This window comes from Haplochromis burtoni, unplaced genomic scaffold (genome assembly GCF_018398535.1).
Source record: "Haplochromis burtoni strain Fernald_Lab_line unplaced genomic scaffold, NCSU_Asbu1 Contig_133, whole genome shotgun sequence".
Lineage (NCBI taxonomy): Eukaryota > Metazoa > Chordata > Actinopteri > Cichliformes > Cichlidae > Haplochromis > Haplochromis burtoni.
In genome coordinates, this window is record NW_024582494.1 from 565926 (window position 1) to 583010 (window position 17085).

The 17085-nt window shown below is 45.3% G+C and overlaps 3 protein-coding genes across 16 annotated transcripts in view; 1 reads left to right on the forward strand and 2 right to left on the reverse strand.

Annotated features, from left to right (window-relative positions):
* Window positions 1-8518, forward strand: part of obscna (obscurin, cytoskeletal calmodulin and titin-interacting RhoGEF a) — a 40979-nt gene extending 32461 nt beyond the window's left edge. For 7 of the 9 annotated variants that reach the window (XM_042224224.1, XM_042224225.1, XM_042224222.1 and 4 more), the window contains 22 exons: window positions 134-264; window positions 346-458; window positions 619-787; window positions 891-978; window positions 1054-1254; window positions 1337-1397; window positions 1477-1554; window positions 1641-1813; window positions 1997-2023; window positions 2115-2267; window positions 2449-2494; window positions 2567-2644; window positions 2753-4463; window positions 4586-4681; window positions 4783-4905; window positions 5748-5915; window positions 6027-6129; window positions 6371-6610; window positions 6892-7115; window positions 7432-7528; window positions 7709-7858; window positions 7929-8518. In XM_042224224.1, coding sequence (XP_042080158.1) covers window positions 134-264; window positions 346-458; window positions 619-787; window positions 891-978; window positions 1054-1254; window positions 1337-1397; window positions 1477-1554; window positions 1641-1813; window positions 1997-2023; window positions 2115-2267; window positions 2449-2494; window positions 2567-2644; window positions 2753-4463; window positions 4586-4681; window positions 4783-4905; window positions 5748-5915; window positions 6027-6129; window positions 6371-6610; window positions 6892-7115; window positions 7432-7528; window positions 7709-7858; window positions 7929-8112 — 4414 coding nt within the window. In that variant the 3' untranslated portion in view covers window positions 8113-8518. Of the gene's footprint in view, window positions 1-133; window positions 265-345; window positions 459-618; window positions 788-890; window positions 979-1053; window positions 1255-1336; window positions 1398-1476; window positions 1555-1640; window positions 1814-1996; window positions 2024-2114; window positions 2268-2448; window positions 2495-2566; window positions 2645-2752; window positions 4464-4585; window positions 4682-4782; window positions 4906-5747; window positions 5916-6026; window positions 6130-6370; window positions 6611-6891; window positions 7116-7212; window positions 7403-7431; window positions 7529-7708; window positions 7859-7928 lie in introns of those variants that run through there. The other 2 variants (XM_042224223.1, XM_042224227.1) reach the window with 2 other exon arrangements.
* A 4-nt stretch (window positions 8519-8522) lies between these two features.
* On the reverse strand, window positions 8523-14312 carry guk1b (guanylate kinase 1b). 3 transcript variants are annotated; one of them, XM_005930968.2, is made up of 9 exons: window positions 14207-14312; window positions 12908-13023; window positions 12733-12774; window positions 12287-12406; window positions 11353-11449; window positions 9608-9746; window positions 9340-9424; window positions 9178-9263; window positions 8523-9100 (listed from the first exon to the last, which is right to left on the reverse strand). In XM_005930968.2, exons 2-9 carry the CDS (start codon window positions 13017-13019, stop codon window positions 9068-9070), a joined length of 714 nt encoding a protein of 237 aa, XP_005931030.1. In that variant the 5' UTR covers window positions 13020-13023; window positions 14207-14312; the 3' UTR covers window positions 8523-9067. The 3 variants fall into 3 exon arrangements, with proteins under 3 accessions (XP_005931030.1, XP_005931031.1, XP_005931032.1); XM_005930969.3 differs by lacking the exon at window positions 14207-14312 and adding an exon at window positions 13132-13282; XM_005930970.1 differs by lacking the exon at window positions 12287-12406.
* Window positions 14313-14515: 203 nt separating this feature from the next.
* The window catches only part of rnf220b (ring finger protein 220b), a 28712-nt gene continuing 26142 nt past the window's right edge, over window positions 14516-17085 (reverse strand). For 2 of the 4 annotated variants that reach the window (XM_042224232.1, XM_042224233.1), the window contains 3 exons: window positions 16557-16665; window positions 15805-15879; window positions 14516-15722 (listed from right to left, as the gene is read on the reverse strand). In XM_042224232.1, coding sequence (XP_042080166.1) covers window positions 15651-15722; window positions 15805-15879; window positions 16557-16665 — 256 coding nt within the window. In that variant the 3' untranslated portion in view covers window positions 14516-15650. The remainder of the gene's footprint in view (window positions 15723-15804; window positions 15880-16556; window positions 16666-17085) is intronic. The other 2 variants (XM_005930964.2, XM_042224231.1) reach the window with 2 other exon arrangements.

Below are 17085 nucleotides of genomic sequence, written 5' to 3' on the forward strand. Positions count from 1 at the left end.
GGGAAAGTAACGGTAATCTAATTACCGTTTTTGCAATAGTAATTCCTTACTTTACTCGTTACTTGAAGAAAGTAATCGGATTACTGTCCATCTCTGATAATAACTGTGTCCTTAATCTAATGTTTGTCTCCAGCGCTGAGGGTGGTGCTGAAGTGAGTCTTTACGCCCCCACGTCAGCCGATCCAGCAGCACAGCAGCCCGTGTGTTACCTCGAGGAAGAAGAGGAGATCTACATCTCAGAGCAAATACAAGAAATTGCAGATGGTATCCTTGCCTCCTACTCATAACATGCAGAATAATATCACATTTTACATGATTAGCTCATGAATCAAATTTCTTGTTTAGCTCCTCCCTCTATCCAGATACCCATCGAGGACCTGTTTGTAGAGCCGGGTCACCCATCGACATTTACAGCCATCATCACAGGAAGACCAGCACCTAAGATAAAGTGGTACAAGGTATGAGCAGAGTTTTTTGAGTTGTTTTCTAAATGGATTTTTTGGTCTATATCAACTCTTCAAAGGTTGTAAGAGGGAATCACATTGTTCTAAGATCACAAACCGCTGGTTTCAATCTGAAAGCTTATTTATAAATGAAACTGCTGGTTCACATTAATAGGATGAAGAGGAGCTTGCAGCCAATGAGAATGTGAGGATGGGACAACATGGTGCCCGCTGCTCATTAACCATAGTGTGCACCGAGGGTGAGGACAGTGGGATGTACGCCTGCTTCGCTCACAACAACTCTGGTTATGCATCGTGTCAGGCTGAGCTGACAGTGGAAGAAGGTAACACAGGAGCTCAAAATAACCAAAGGGCTGCTCGTCGCTGTAGCATGCGTTTGTTGTTTCCAGCGCTGGAGTTAGTTGCAGCTTTAGTTTCTCCCTGCAGGACTCCTGGAGTTTCAGGAGAGAGAGCTGGAGCTGGGAAAAAGAAGGAAGCTGTTCTCTGTCTATGACGTCCACGATGAAATCGGAAGGTGAATCTGCATTTTCTCTTTAGCATTATCTTTGCCAAGATTTCATGTGCAGTAAATCATCTTTCTGTGTTTTAGGGGAACGTTCGGAGTAGTGAAGCGCGTCGTCCACAGAAGGACCGCTGAAGTCTTTGCTGCCAAGTTTCTGCCTCTGCGGAGCAGCACTCGGACCAGGGCCTTCCAGGAGAGGGACCTGCTGTCCCGCCTCGCTCACCCCCGAGTGGCTTGTCTGCTGGACTTCTTTTGCACCAGACGCACCTTGGTGCTGATCACAGAAATGTATCCTACCTCTTACGTGTTACAGTTAATTTGTGTGTTTGACCACATATTGAAGCTGTGAGTTCTTTAACAGCTTTTCTAGCTGCTGTTCTCACGGGCTTCTGGATCATTTATTACTGAAAGGATCGGTCTCAGAAAAAGAGGTATATTTAATTTACTTTACTAAATGATTTGAGTCTTGCAGAAAAGGTGCATGACACGTGTTGTGTCTTCTTATTTCAGATTCAGTCATTCATACAGCAAATTCTGGAGGGAGTTGGTCACATTCATAGCATGAACATCCTGCATCTGGACATTAAAGTGAGCGCTCTGCTGCTGTCAGCATTGCATTATTTACTCTGGGATTTATTTTCACGAAGTTTCTTTTTCATGTTTCTTCCTTTTAGCCTGAAAACATCCTCATGGTGTATCCCCCAAGAGACGAGATCAAAATCTGTGACTTTGGCTTCTGCCAGGAAATAGACACATCCAGGCACCAGTACAGCATGTTTGGGACGCCTGAATTTGTTGCCCCAGAAATTGTTCACCAAGAACCAGTAACTGTGGCCACTGATATTTGGTGAGTTTAACGGCTACATGTATTTTAGATATAAATCAAATACTGTATATTTCTCTACATCCAGATGCAGAACCAACCCTCTAGTTTTATACGGAGATTTAAATAAAAGTAAACGGTTATTTGCAGTAGTGCACAAAAGTTAAAAGTTCAAACAAAACGTTTGAATCGTTTCTGTCTTGTCAGGGCCGTGGGGGTTGTTGCGTTTCTCTGGTATGTATCTCCGCCTTTTGGAAGCAATCTTGAAATCTTAAAAATACAGAACATCCAAAAATGTAACGACTCTTAAACTTTATCTGGACAGTCTGGTGTGTCGGTGCCCTTTTGTGGGCGAGACTGACCGTGCCACACTGCTGAGGGTGGGGGAGGGCACTCTGAACTGGGCCGCCCCTGATGTCATGTACAGGAGCCCGGAAGCCAAGAACTTTCTCCACACGCTCCTTCAGCCTGACCCAGAGTAAGGAAGCGCTTTTGGTGTTTTACGTGGGCTCGTGAGATATTTTTAAAGTTATGTGCAAACGACAGAAAGTACCCTGTGTCAGTGATGCTAACGCTGCTAAGCTTCTTATAGCTTCATTATGTTGGATCCAGTTGCTTTAAGGTGAAACAGAGAATGTCTCTGATGTTTCTGTACCTAGGAAGCGACCGTCTGCCTTTGAGTGCTTGGGCCATGACTGGATCCAGGTGAGGTCATATCATCAGGTGTTTCCTTTAACTGTGAGTGTCAAACTTACTGAACATTGGGACTGTTGTCAGGATGAACATGCAGGAGAAGACACGGATGAAATCAATACAAGGAGTCTGAAAGCCTTCATTTCAAAAAGGAAGTGGCAGGTGAGTTCCTGCTGCGGCTTTAATACCTGCCTGGATACAAAAGGAAATACCCGATGGTTTCCTGTAGTGTTAAACATCTTTGTCTGAGTGTGCGCTCTTTCTCTTCAGCGTTCTCTGACATGCATTGGGTCGGTGCTCACGCTGAGGCCCATTCCTGAGCTACTAGATGCTCCTCTCAGGGAGACGGCAGTGACGGTGCCCCGAGAGCCCCAAGAACACAGCAGTACCTCCCCGAGCAGTGGCTCTTCGTCGGAGTATGACGAGGCTGACTCCTGGGACTTTTTCCAGCACTGCAGCCAGACTGAAGAGGAAGAGGAAACAGAGGAAGACTATGATCCTTTAATGGAGAGAGCACAGATCCCAGATCCTTTTCCCAGTTTCCACCGGGATGGAGAAGAGGAAGGGGATTTGACACTAGGCGAGGAAGAGGATGGGGAGATAGTAGGAAGGAGGACTGTATTAGAGCGGAGTATGAGCAGGCAATCGGTCGCATCGTCGGAAGTATCATGTCAAAGGACACCTCAGAGGGAACGTCGGTCCAGCAAGGACAGCAGTCCATCGCTCTACCTGTCGGATGGGGACGAGGGTTCAGGGAGTGACGGAGGTCGTATTCCTCGGGGAAGCGTCATCCGAAGCACTTTTTATAGCAACTCTCATCAGCTTTCGCCGTTGTCTGCCAGACACATGACATTAAGGGACAAATTTCAAGCTAAGAAGCAGGAGAGGGGCCGCAAGCCGCTCAGGAGGAGCTTCTCAGGACGCCTCAACGAGCCTCTTATTGAATATGTGGAGGATGAGACGGAGACCAGCCGTGGCCAGAGACGGGCATCCGTTCAGACCGCAATGCAGAAGTCCTGCTCGTTTGACAGCGGGGTGGGTTTCGCCCATGCTAACGCACCACCTCACAGAAGGAGCAGGTCTCTAGATGAGTATTCACGTCGGTCTCCCACTTCACCCAAACGTGCGAACGCCGGTGAAGAAGAAGGGTCGCAAAGTCTAAAGGAAGATTTCACAGACGATGAAGTGGCTGGGACAAACTTGCTGACAATCCCAAATTCTCAGCGAGCCACGAGAAGAGGCTCTGTCACTCCTGTGCAGGTGAGGCAGGCTTTTAGAGGAGCCTCTGTTCCTTCGAGCTTGGACCAAGCACAGACAGAGGGAGATGACTTTGCTGGCTCGCAGGGGTCTCTGGCTGAGTCTTTTATTTTGGAGCATGGTGGCTCTGAGTCTTCAAGTAGACTCGGCTCCAGTGAAGAACTGAGTCACGGTCGTCTCAGAGGGAGATACAGATCAGGAGACGGCGATGGATATGATGATCAGGGTGAGCGCCTCGGTGCACCATCGCCTCGCTCTTTCCAAGAAGTAAAACCCCGAAGCTCGTTTCCCCGAGCACCACCACGTAATCGCACACGCTCCAATCCCAACCTGTCCACAAACAGCAGAGGTCAGCTGGGGACGCCGCTAATGCCAAGCCCCAGTCCCAGCCTCTCTTCTCTGCAGGCTCCAGAGAGGCCTCCCAGAGCCCGGGACAAGAAAGAGGGTCACGGCCTCCAGAGGCACGCATCTGCTCCAGCCCTCGAAGCTCGACCACCTACAGGAAGGTCACCAAAACTGGGACTGCTTAACATCTTCCGCAGGCAATCCTGGACTGGCCATTCCTACTCCCATCTGGAGGACACGGAGTTAGGACCAACTCTGGGCGAGATCATGAAGCCTGATACACCCACCATGTCTCTAAGGAAGAGAATGAGAGCGTCAGCCTCAAGTCTGACCAAACTCTTTTCCAGATCCTCCAGTAAAGAGGATGTGAGTGAAGGAGGTGAGGCACCGCAGATGCACCTCAGCATAAGCACTACGTTGTGTTACTGTTGTGAAATGATATCCTGTATTATTCAATCTGAAGTTAATACCATTTGCTCTTTCCTGTTTTATTTATAACAGGTCCAATAGTGAAAGGATCAGCTCCCGCTCCACCTGAAAGGAGGAGGAGCTCAAAGCTCTTACCATCCTTCAAAATACCTGCGTTTAAAAAGAAAGGTCGGACAAAGGTTACATTCTGTGACTGATCTGCTTTAAATTTCACATCACAGTTGTTGCTTTGAGAACATGCTCTTTTGTTACCCTTTGTTAATATTCAGACCTGCCCGTTCGCCCCAGCAAGGCTGAGGTGCTACAGTTGGATGGAGGCGGAGTCCTCCTGGCGTGGAGGCCGGTTCGCTCAAGCGATCCCGTCACTTACTGCGTGCAGTACTGTACGGACGGTGCGTTCGCAGACATGGCAGGACAGAAATGTGTTTTTTGTTGTTTGTGTGACAAAGAAATGATTTAGTGTTTATTTCATTATGACTAAACTATATTTTTATGGTCTAAAATAGCGCCCCAACCTTCTTTGTGCCACGGACTGGTTTATGTCCGACAATATTTACCTTTAAGGTGTCGAGGATAAATACAACAAAATAAAAACAGTACTGGTACCGAAGAAGGAAGATTTATTCATAACATACAGGAACAGACCCAGGGGAAGGGAAACAGAGTTAACCATCAAAACGATAAATAAATAACGCTAAAACCCTGAAAACCATAAATTTCACACCTGAGCCTCGACTCTCGAGGCCCGGTACCGGGGGTTGGGGACCGCTGGTCTAAAACACAGGGAATTTTAATAGCACTGTGTTATTGGTGTTTTCCATTGCCTAAATCAGGGGTGTCCAACTCCAGGCCTCGAGGGCCGGTGTCCTGCAGGTTTTAGATGTGTCCCTGATCCAACACAGCTGATTTAAACGGCCTCCTCAACATGTCCTGAAGTTCTCCAGAGGCTTGAACTCATCATTTGAATCACCTATTTTGACCCAGCGTGAGATCTAAAACCTGCAGGACACCGGCCCCCGAGGCCTGGAGTTGGACCCCCCGGGCCTAAATTTAAACAGTGTAGTTGAATGCAGCACTTCTTATAGGAGGTCACAGGTTATGAGCAGAGGGTTGGGTGGTGACTGAGTGTGATGCTTACGGAGGAGTGCGAGGAGTGTACCTGTGTGCATGTGTTGCAAACACATCATTTGTAAAACGGCACCAACACTGGTGTCATGGTTTCATGTCTCCACAGAGGCGGAGTGGACAGTCCTGTCAGAGGACGTGGCAGACAGCTGCTACGTGGTAGAGGACTTACCGAGAGGAGCTTCTTACGTCTTCAGGGTGGGTCGTGTCACAAAGACGGGAGCAGGACCGTTCAGTGACGCCTCAGCTCCCGTTGTTATGGCGACTGATCCTGAAGGCAAGAGAAACGCTGTCTCCTATTGGACGTTGTCTTTTTATGATTTCACGTCATTGTTATTATGCTCTTTTTGAAAACATGGTGCAACAGCTGTTTGTGTTTGTTATACAGAGATCCACATTCCTCTCATTCAGACTGAGTCACTGGGGTCAAAGGTCATTGGATCAGAACAAGCAGCACACAAGAACTACAACTTCCTGTCTGAGATCAACAGGTGAGACATCCAACAACGAGCTGCAGCGGTTCAATAAAGTTATGTTTTGTTTTTCTAATGTTTATAACTGAAGAGCTGATTCCTTCTGTTGGTAGTAACAGTGTGCATGATAACACAGGATACCAGAACCAGGCCCAGTAAGCCAAACCTCACTTTACACGCTCAGGTCTTGGCCTTACTATGCAAAGTGCCCTTGAGTGATTTATGTTGTGACTTAGTGCTGCATCCATCCATCTTTCAGGGGTCGTTTCAGCGTGGTAACCCTGTGCAGGAACGCTGAGACCAGCCAGGTGTTTGCGGCTAAGATCACCCCTTACCAAGCAGAGCAGAGGCAGCTGGTGTTGAGGGAGTACCAGCTGCTGAGGAGGCTTCACCACCCCCACCTGGTTCAGCTGCACTGTGCTTTCATCACCTCCGGCTACCTCGTGTTAGTAGAAGAGCTTTGTCCCGGCAAGGAGCTCCTCTACAGCCTGGCTGCGAGGTAAGCGACGCTCAAAACCATCAGCCATGAAGGAGGAGCATAGTTCCTAATAACGCTCGTGCGTCCTCGTCTTTCCGTCTAGCTTCAGGTTAGAACTTGTACACATGAATGGGCTTGAGATGGGAAGTCTAAGAATTTAAATAGACGTTATCAGGCAGAACAAACAGAACTGTATATCAAAATGTAAAAAAATCAAGCTAAGCTAATATTTCTGTGCTAATTCATTAGTTATGGCGCTGACGTCAAGCTTCACCATCACGTCTGTGTTTGCGTCCTGTCAGAGATCTGTACGCAGAGACTCAAGTGGCCGAGCTGCTCGTTCAGATCCTGAGTGCGGTCGACTATCTCCACGGCCGCCGAGTCGTCCACCTGGACCTGAAGTCGGACAACATGCTGGTGGACGACTGTAACCACCTGAAGGTCGTTGACTTTGGCTCGGCTCAGTCCTTCACGCCCGGACAGCCTTTAAACATCGAGCACATCCAGGGCTTTTCTGACAGCAGAGGTAATGATGTGTGTTTTTAAATTCAGACTAAATGTTGTACGCTGCATTCTGATTGGTCTAACATACTAAACCTCTGACTGTCGTGGCCGTCCGACAGACTCCTGCAGCAAAGGTACACGTTGTTTTACGGAGGACGGATTGATGGAAATAACTCCGCCTAACTCCATCCACCTCAGCTGACCCTAGTCTAACAAACCCAAGTCTATTCTTATCCTTTTATCTATTTTGGTCTGAGCCTTTTTCCTGATACAGAAAGATGCACTGCCTGTAAATGTGCCACTCTCTATAAAGATATTCTGTCTGTCTGTTCTCTCAGTGTATATTATCCTTCCTAAAGCTCCGGAAATCCTCGAAGGTCAGGGTGTTGGGCCAGAGACCGACGTCTGGGCTGTTGGAGTTTTGTCGTTCATCATGTAAGCAAAGAGGTTTATTCAAACTTGGATTACATCTCATCATCTGAGAACAATCCCACACGTAGCAGGGCTGTTACGTTCTGATAAATGTGGGTTTGTAGACGTCATGGTGTGAGGAGGCTACAGGCTGACTTCTGTTATAATAAGAATTACTATCATCTTTATCCTTCCCTACGTTAGGCTGAGTGCTGACAGCCCGTTTCATGCGGAGCACAGCTGGGATCACGACAGAAACATCAGGAAAGGGAAGATCCAGTTTGGACGCTGCTACCCGGGTCTGTCTGAGGGAGCCCTGAACTTCATGAAGAGCAGCCTGAACAACAAATCCTGGTGAGTCTTTTCCCAGAGTGTACTCACTCACACGTTAACACTCATTCTGACATGATAAAAAACTTTGCAGGGGGAGACCCACTGCAGCCGAGAGTCTCCAGAATCCGTGGCTCCGTGCCCATCGCGCCCCACACAAAGCCCGTCACTCCAAAGTGTGCTTCTCCACCGACAAACTTAAAGCTTACCTCAAGCAGAAAGAGGAGAAACGAGATCAGGTGCGCACCAAGCTTCAGGGTCCCTCCTTCTGCCAGTGACGCCACGATGCCAAAGTTACCATCGTCTTTCTCAACAAAGAAGAAAACCTGCAGCAGTTTGTGCTTCAAGTGTTGCTCTGTGTCTGCCAACCTGGAGCCCGGTTAGAAAAACGTTGGATTTTTAAAAGTTGATGCGTCTTAATGAGTTGCTTCTGTGTTCGATTGTGTTTGATAGTCTGGGGATTTATTTTGTGCGTGTCAGGGATAACGTGTGATCACATAAGGTGTGCACGGTGCTGCTGCATGAGCTGGAAAGTTGATCAAAATGTTGTTTTGCTCCTCTGGCAGACGGACGGACATGCTTGGCTTTGCAGTTCTGCCTCCGTAAAACTTATTTAACGCAGTATTTTATGTGAAGCTTTACAGGAGTTAGTCGATTAAATCATTATTAAACAACTCAAAGTGCTCAGTCATTGTCCTAAAACTCTTTATTCTGTCTCGTTTCAGTTCAACACACGAACATTTCAGCTCGAACACATTTTAGATTAAATCTACCACAAACGGTGATTTTCAGATGCTCTGTCGTTCATGTGCACGAGTCCATCCTGATAATATACTCGACTAAGACTGAATGTATTTCTACTCGGGTAGAAGTCATAGTATCTGAACACTTTCTAGATGTGGAGCTAAAGCAGATCTGTGCCAGCCTGCGAAGACCAAACGTAGCGCTGGATGTGGCGTTTTATTCGTACCTGCTGAGCCAAATGTCAGAAATCTATGAAGTAGGACTACACACCTAATATCAGCCACTGCTACAAAATCTAACACAAAGGACATGTGAGACACGTCGGTCCAGACTCTTCGTTTCCATCTGTGTGTCTGAACTGCAGCTGGACGCAGCTGAGCGTGAGGAAGAGCTTTTCTTATTTCACGTGTTCCAGTGAAGATGGAGCTTTTCCAGTCAGAGACACATCAGTGTTCCTGTCCACCTGCTGAAAGCCTGCTTATTTCCTTATTATGATTTGGCCTCCTGAACTTTTTTAATTTCCTGTGGAGAGAGAGAGAGGTGACAAATGCTTCAACCAATCATCTGATGAGTATAAAGTAAAAGGAGCTTTTACTTACTTCATCCAGGATTTCTTTTAGCTCCTCGTAGGCCTTTTCTAAGTCGTCGTTGATGATCACAGCATCAAACACTCCGGGCTCCTTACCTAGACATTAAATCAAATTGCAATAATTGGCTTTGCATTCGGGATCACGTTCCGCCGGAAATGATGGGAAACTTACTGAGCTCCATGTCGACGCGTGCCGCTTCCAGACGTTTCTGTAAACTCTCCTCTGTTTCCGTCTGCCTGTCCCTCAGACGTTTTTCCTGAGAGACGACAGAACAATCACAGCACCTACCTGTAACTGGGCACTGCTTCTTACTACCAGGTGAAGTCTTGTCACACTTTTAAAGCACACTCAAAGTGCAAATATGAAGAAATAATACATCTTAAAAGCGCAAGAAAAGAATCGATATATGCTGTGGATTAATCACAATAAAAGGATTTACCAACACGTCCATAGATGGAGGCTGGATGGAGACGTAGATGGGGTTCAGGTCGGTCTCTTTGATCCGCTTCACCCCCTGGATATCCACGTCCAGGATGCAGATCAGGTTTTTAGCTCGCACGTCTTCCACAGAAGCCTTACTGAACAAACAGGAGTCAAATAAGCTGTGTCGTTCACGTGAGCAGAAACATCCAAGCAGGTACTGAATGTAATTTTGTGCTTCTCACACGAACTGACTGGTAAGAGGATAAGAGGATCGCTGCACTGATCCGAGCTGCTCAGACTCAGAGAGTGAGCGTTATCTTCAGAACAAGAGGAAGAGATTAAATGTGACACAAGGTGCTGAGCCGCAGCGTTGCTCTTTTTGACCTAATGGGGGTTAAAGCTCCATCTGTCACCAGACTATTATGTAGCCGCTTGATCCTTGTTACTAAGCCCACAGTGTGACATTTATGTAAGGCTCGGGCTTCATTTCTAATGACTTAAGTTCAGCCTGTATGAGGACACTGATATCTTATTGTATTTTCAGCAGAAATGCGTTTGGTTTGATCAGTCAAACCCTGAATCCTGGGTGTGGAGCGTCAGGCAGGACCAGCCCACTGGATCACTTTGGAAAATGTAAAGAAAGCTTCAGACTTTTCTCCAGTGTCACAGCTTTTCCTACTGATAAAGATCTCCCCACTCACACTCGCTGCATAATTCAATTATAGATTTCTGTCATTTCAGACATTTTCTTCTCACAGTTTAGGCCCAACGAGACGCTTTCTTTCATTTACTGCAGCTGCATTTCTGTAGCAAGTAGTCAGACTCTGCCACACTGTTGACATCGTGGCTCTTTTTCTTACATTAAAATGTCTCATTGATTAAATGTGTCGGTAATTCTCTGCACAGAAAGACTGTGTGTGGCTCCTGACGTAAAACGAGCTTCACATCCCTGCAAATGTTTCCTCAGCAAAGTTTGATCAGTTCTGCTTTTAAATAAACTCAGTTCAGTTCAAATGAAATCTCGCGAGATTAGAACCTTCGCGTCAGAGCGGTTTGCACCAGTGTTGCCAACTTAGCGACTTTGTCGCTATATTTAGCGAGTTTTCAGACCCCTTAGCGACTTTTTTTTCTAAAAAGTCGTGAAAGCGCGTATCGCTTTTACTCTCAACAAGCAGCGGGTGCTGCAACGCAGTCAGTTCTTCTTTTACTCTTATGCGGTTTTGTGGATCACAAGGTTTAAAACTACTTATAAACACACACACAGTAACTCCACCAGAGCGCCTATTTCGGGTCACTTTTGCCGGTCCAAGCCCGGGTAAAGGAGCAGGGTTGGAATTGTGACATTAAAAAAAACAATAATTGCTAAAAGAAATTTAATTTGTAGTTCTAAATAAACTCTAAATGCATTTAGGACGTTTTTACCTTATGTCTCTTCCACGATGTTATTTCTCTCTCCAACAACATAGGTTACAATTAGATTTCACTACATATCGTACTGTGTATGACTGTGTACGTGACAAATAAAATTTGAATTTGAATTTAGATTAGCATGACCAATTATGCAAACTAGGCGATGACGTCATTTAGCGACTTTTAGGACAACCAATAGCGATTTTCCTTACTGAGGAGTTGGCAACACTGGTTTGCACACGCAGTGTTACAGAGAGCGGGTTAACTCGGGGTTAGCCCCCCTCTGAGAATATGCATGCAACTCATAGTGTTTATGAATCTGCGTGAATTATCTCACACATATCCATTTACCTTGTTCCATACATGTTGCCAGAAAACTCAGCGTGCTCAATGAACTCTCCTTTGTCGATACCCTCCTGCATGGCCTCCCTCGTTGTGAAGTGATAGTCTGTGGGGAGCAACGTGTGGAATGAATCGAGCTCTGCGTGGAAAACAATCTATCAGAGCAAAATCAAGCAGGAGCTCACTACAGTGCAGCAAAGCTGTCACGGTGTAACAGCCTGTCACAGCTGATCACGCGTGCCTAATTAAACTGTGATTGTCATTCTCCACGTGTGACCACACGCGACCCACAGACCCACACAGGGCAGAGTTTCAAAAGCAAACACGTTACTACGAAGCAATCATTACGTGACAACATGAAGGAGTCAGACTGAAGCATCAGTTTGGGGAGAAACGCTGTAAAACATCGAGATATTAAGCACGAGAACAGGTCACGGGGATTTAAACAGCGCCAAGTGCGGATATTTCTGCTCATGTTAAAATCCTCGTTTATTAAAAGTTGTGATGGAAACCTGTTCATCACTCAGTATTAGTTTAAAGGACCTCGACCAAAGAATGCAATAAAATGGATGCAACAAGTTCTAAAAGGATTTTAAAAATAACCTTTTGTTCTCCTGCATGTTGCCAATGGTTGTTTGCATCTTGCCTATCAGGAAAAAGAGGAAATGGGAACACCAGCGTGGATCTAAAGACGTGTGGGAGTGGAAATGGGAATCACTGCTGAGGCATCACAGGGGGCTATTTTCAAAAGCTTGTTACTCCAAAGTGTTAACTGTCACGTCTTCCTGAGGTCATTGTACTTTTTAAAAATATACATATTTACATGATTTTCAATTTTTTGACCAGTTCCTATTAATCCAATCACAACGTGCCAGGATGATGAAAGTAACCCCCATCCATCTGCGGTAAAATACACTGTGATCAGGAATCACACTGAAATCACCTTCATCTGTGGTTTCTGATTCATTTGGACATGAGGCTGACATTTCTATGTCCTCAGAGGATAAGACGGCTGCTACGGGCAGTAAAGTAGCCCCCAGAAGCATGGGGAGCTTGTTCAGTCCTATGGAGAAAACAAAAGAGGCACAGAGAGCTTTATCCCAAACCAAGGGAGCCTCACAGGGTGGCAAACCAGTCCTGCAGTTCACTTGGGAGTAAGAAGTGCTGTGGGTGTGGAGTGGGTGGGGGGAGGCTAGGAAACAAAATGAAAAGGAGCTTGTTTGTCAGATTCTCCACTTTTCTCCACTTTTATCTCAGCTCTGCAAGCTTAAATCCAGATGCAGGGCTGATGTTTTGTGATTGATCCTAACACAACGTGAAAGCACTAAACATGAGCACCCACTTAAAAAGTGTCAGCAACAAGCCGGGTTTCACTCATAAGTGTTGTACCTTTGCCATCTTCTTCTCCTGGTCGAGGGTTTCTCGTCGTGTCTGCGGGGAAAGAATTGCAAAAACATCAGTGTCAACTTTACAGCCGTTACTGGCAGGTGCAGAATTAGGCTGCTGCTTCCTCCTCAGGACGTTTTGCAAAGGAAGCCGAACATCAGTTGGCACAAAAACGTACGTGAGACGCTGAATCCAAAGACTCCTTCGTGCTCCTTCATCAGCCTCTTCAACAGAGTGCTCTTCCCTGCTCCAGAGGGGCCACTCAGCACCACGGGCCTCGGTCCCGACATCGTCCTAAGAGCCACGGATGGACGCAGACGGGGGAAGAGGGATCTCTTAGAGATTTGTACAGACCAACACGTTTCACAGGCGGTGAGCTATGGTGTCTTTCAGGTGCTTTACCTTAATAATCTCCCTTTTTTCCTGTGAATCGCTGCTCCTGGCAAAAATCTCAGCTATCCCGTTTGCTTGTCTAAGGCTAAATCTTTTGATCCAAGCTTCTCGACACACCGTGGGGTTAAAAGCAGGCTGTTCCTCTCGTATCGCTGCTGTTGCAATCTAAGAATTCATTGACACTCAGAAATTTCTGTGTCCTTAATTAAAGTATCAAAATGCGTCCACGTCCTAATTGCTGACTGGTTAGACAGCCAGAGGCCTGGAGGTTAACACTAAGGATGCCTGTTAATGAAGCCGCGAGGGGTCAGTCAGCTGGGATAATTGGATCTGAGCCAGGTGGCGCTCAAGGTCCAGGACAGGTGAGTCGTTTACCTAAAGACCGGATGAATCCCGTTAACAGAATTACCTAATAACACAAAAATCTTCCCCAGCAGCAGGTTTACTCGGCACCCTGACTGAATTGATCAGTTCGAGCACTCTTTCATTCGCACACCAGCTGACTGCTGATGGGAACTCATCTACGGTTACATAGTTACTGAGGTAACTGCATCTACTGTTGGAGCGAACACACGAGCAGGAGGATAATCCACGGTCTGTTTATCACTATTAACACTCTTAGTTCTCATCATTTCATTTCCTGAAAAGATAACAAGAGCTTATCTATTATTGTTTATTAACATCTTAACTCTGCACCTTTCCTCCTAATTCAAAGAGCAGACACTGAATTTTCACTCTTTCACTCTATACTCATATAACAGAGCTGTTTTCTAATAAATGCGTCTGTATGTGCATGTAGGTATATGTGTGTGTGTGTACGTGTATATGTATATATGTATATGTGTGTGTTTGTATGTATGGTGTATCCGCATGTGCGCATGTGTGTGTATAACTTGTGCACATCTTTCTTGTGTAAATGTAAATGCCCGTGTTATTCTTTAGATACTTACATTATTGTGCATTACGCACAACGGAGAGATGCCAAACTGTTTCATTGTTCTTGTAACAGTGACAATAAAGAGCTAATCTATTCTATTCTATTCTATTCTATTCTAATGTTTTACTCTCGTTTTATTGATCTTACCTTTTGTCAGAGCGTCTCTGTGTGTGTTGTCTGTGTCGGAGGGACGTGGAGTAACAGATGATTCTGCAGCCGGGCTTCTTAATGGAGTGTGTGTGTGTGTGTGTGTGTGTGTGCGTGCGCGCGTGTGTCACACCGACTCACCAAAGCACCTGACTGTCAGTCTGGATTATCACCACCTCCCTTCAGCTCACTAACCAATCACGTCGGGGCATGCTGACTTGTTTTGAGAAACACACTCTGCCGTCTAAGTCTAACATAAATGTTTCATTTTTATTAGAATCTGATCAAATGACATTTACCTGGCTGCTGTACATTCAGGTTATACTAGGCATGTTTTTCTTGATGATTAATTATTTGAATAATTAAAAGTTTGATGTCATGTAAAATTATTGCTTCGTGTTTGTTGAGGATGAAGAATCTTTGTTTCCGAGTGTTTCGGGTCTTTCTTGGTCCTGTGTGTGTACTGCATGCAGACTTTGTTTCACAACCCCGCTCACTTCAATACGTGTGCATTCATCTTTGCCCGTCAGAAACTGGACTCGTCTCTTGCTCCACTCTACGGCGGAGGCGCATTGCTCTTTTACGTCTCTCTGTGATGTGTCTGAACCTAAGTGGCCTTGCAGTAACGGCTCAGAATAGCAGGCTTTAGAGTCTTTCAACTCCAGATGAGCTGCGATGGGCTCTGCCTGGCTAATCCCGCAGCGACCCACTTCTTAAAGGGCGCACACACGCCATCATAAGGCTGTCGACAAACGGCAACAACACAGGAATGCACGCCATTCACGCCTCGGCCCACACCTGCGGCAGGTGCAGCAGATACTCTTTAGGTGTTCACAGTTAAAAGCTTTCAGGAAACAACCGCCTTTAGACACAGATTTTATTTTAGTAATGTTGATAAAATTAGATTTGAGTGATCCTATACAAAGAAATACGCCAATAACAAAGACAGAACAAGTCCCCATGTGATGATTAATACTGTAAATGTTTCCAACCTACAAGAGCTAAACAAAGAATAAGTGATCTAAGCAAAGACAAACTCTGTACAGTAAAGTCTGCTAGTCAACATCCTATACACACACCACTCCAAACATACACACACAAAATTATGTACATGTGCTTTGCAGTTCAATCATCTTTCCATAAAACAGAAAAAAAAGATTTTTTTAAAAATCGATAAATAGTCTCAAAGCATTTTTTTCTCAGTGCCTGAGCTCTCAGATGGTTTCAGAGGTTTCTTCTGATCTGCTGGACGATGCAGTAGAAACACGGATATTGTACAGGTCAGAGGTCGCACTCAGTTAGTAGCTGTTAGGAGAACAATGATGGTAAGAAGGAGGAAAAGGAAGAGGGACGGGAGAGGGGAAAGGTGGGCTTGCATGACAGGCCAGCTGCCCAACAAGTCCGAGCCTGATTGGTCAAAACAGAAGAAATCCCTGAAAGTGAGTCACAGGTAAACTCGCCTCAGGTCTCCAGGTGAGGTGATGGTGTTGCACTGAGGACACAGCTTCTTTGCTCCCTTTGAAAAAGAACGGTGAGACTTTTATTACAGACTTTTACTTCGTTCTGGATTTGCATCATTTTTACGTTCAGCTTTTTACCAGCGTTCGAAGCCAACACTCCTCACAGTGAACATGCCAGCACTGGATGGAGGTGAGCGGCGTTGTGTAGGTGTCCTGCACACAGGAACAGGCACAATACAGATGAGCAACGTTTACCTGCAGTGCGACAAAGCTGCCACTAGGTGTCCACATGTAACCACAATCAGAGCTTTGGAGGAAGCGACTTGAATGTTTGTTGGGATTATCTCTCATTTATTCATCTCATTCATCCCACTGTGATATTTTACTTTGTAACAGATTTTTTTTTCAAATTTAAATCACAACAAAATATTTAACTTAGAAAAAAAAGCCATGCAAAAAATCTGTTCATTACTAATTAATTATATATTTCCAATAATTACTCACTTACATTTTTACATGTAAAATAATAGAAACAAATAAATTGTCTCAGACTGGGGTCGACTTTGAAGAGCAGCGTGTGGTGCATTTGGGCTAAATAAATATTTGAGTGAATAATTGTTCAGTGTTTTGATGCTTTCCGTGTAAAATGGGTCAGTATTTAAAGGAATAAATGTCGCAGAGCTTTATCAGATGCAAACTGTAATATTTGTCGTGTGTATCAAACAGTATTAAGGTCATCTGCAGTACAGTCTGATCATACGAAGAGTCGCCGACAAACATTTTCCATAAAAATATTACTGTATTAATTATGTTAATGAAGAAACAAACATACACCAACAGTTTGAAATTGTGCTCTTTTCTCTTTTGCTTTAATTTGCCTCCACACTCACCATGCAGATGAGACATTTAAATCTGTCTCCTTTAGACAGCTGTTTCTCCAAGTCCCGTATCCGAGCCTTAAGTGCATCTAATGTTGTCAGCGTGGAGTCCTCCGAGAGCCTGTGCGCGCGCGCACACACACACACACACACACACACACACAGTTACACACACGCACAGACACACACACACACACAGACACACACACACAGACACACACACACAGTTACACACACACAGTTACACACACACACACACAGGGCCTGCTCAGTGGCCAAGAGAGACGTTTTAATCAAACTTAAAAAAAACAGCCATAAAATATAGATGTTATGTAAGGGATTGTTAGCAGGGCTTCCTGATAATCCTGTAAATAATACAGATTAATGTTATGTAAAAAAAAGCCACTCATGCTTCAAGACTGGGACTGAACTGTTTTAGTTTTGCTGCCATGCAAACACTTGTTTTATTATCTAATTAGGAGTCTGAAGAGTTCTTGTCATTATGTTTCCCATTAGCATTATTTCCCTTAAAGCCCCACAC

Excerpts from the sequence above, each read along its gene's own strand:
- guk1b (XM_005930968.2), bottom strand. The coding sequence starts at position 13,019 with ATGTCGGGACCGAGGCCCGTGGTGCTGAGTGGCCCCTCTGGAGCAGGG. Across the intron at positions 12,407-12,732 it reads AGGAGAAGAAGATGGCAAAG|GACTGAACAAGCTCCCCATG; the intron begins GTACAACACTTA and ends TTTTCTCCATAG. Across the intron at positions 9,747-11,352 it reads GGCAACATGTATGGAACAAG|TAAGGCTTCTGTGGAAGACG; the intron begins GTAAATGGATAT and ends CTGTTTGTTCAG.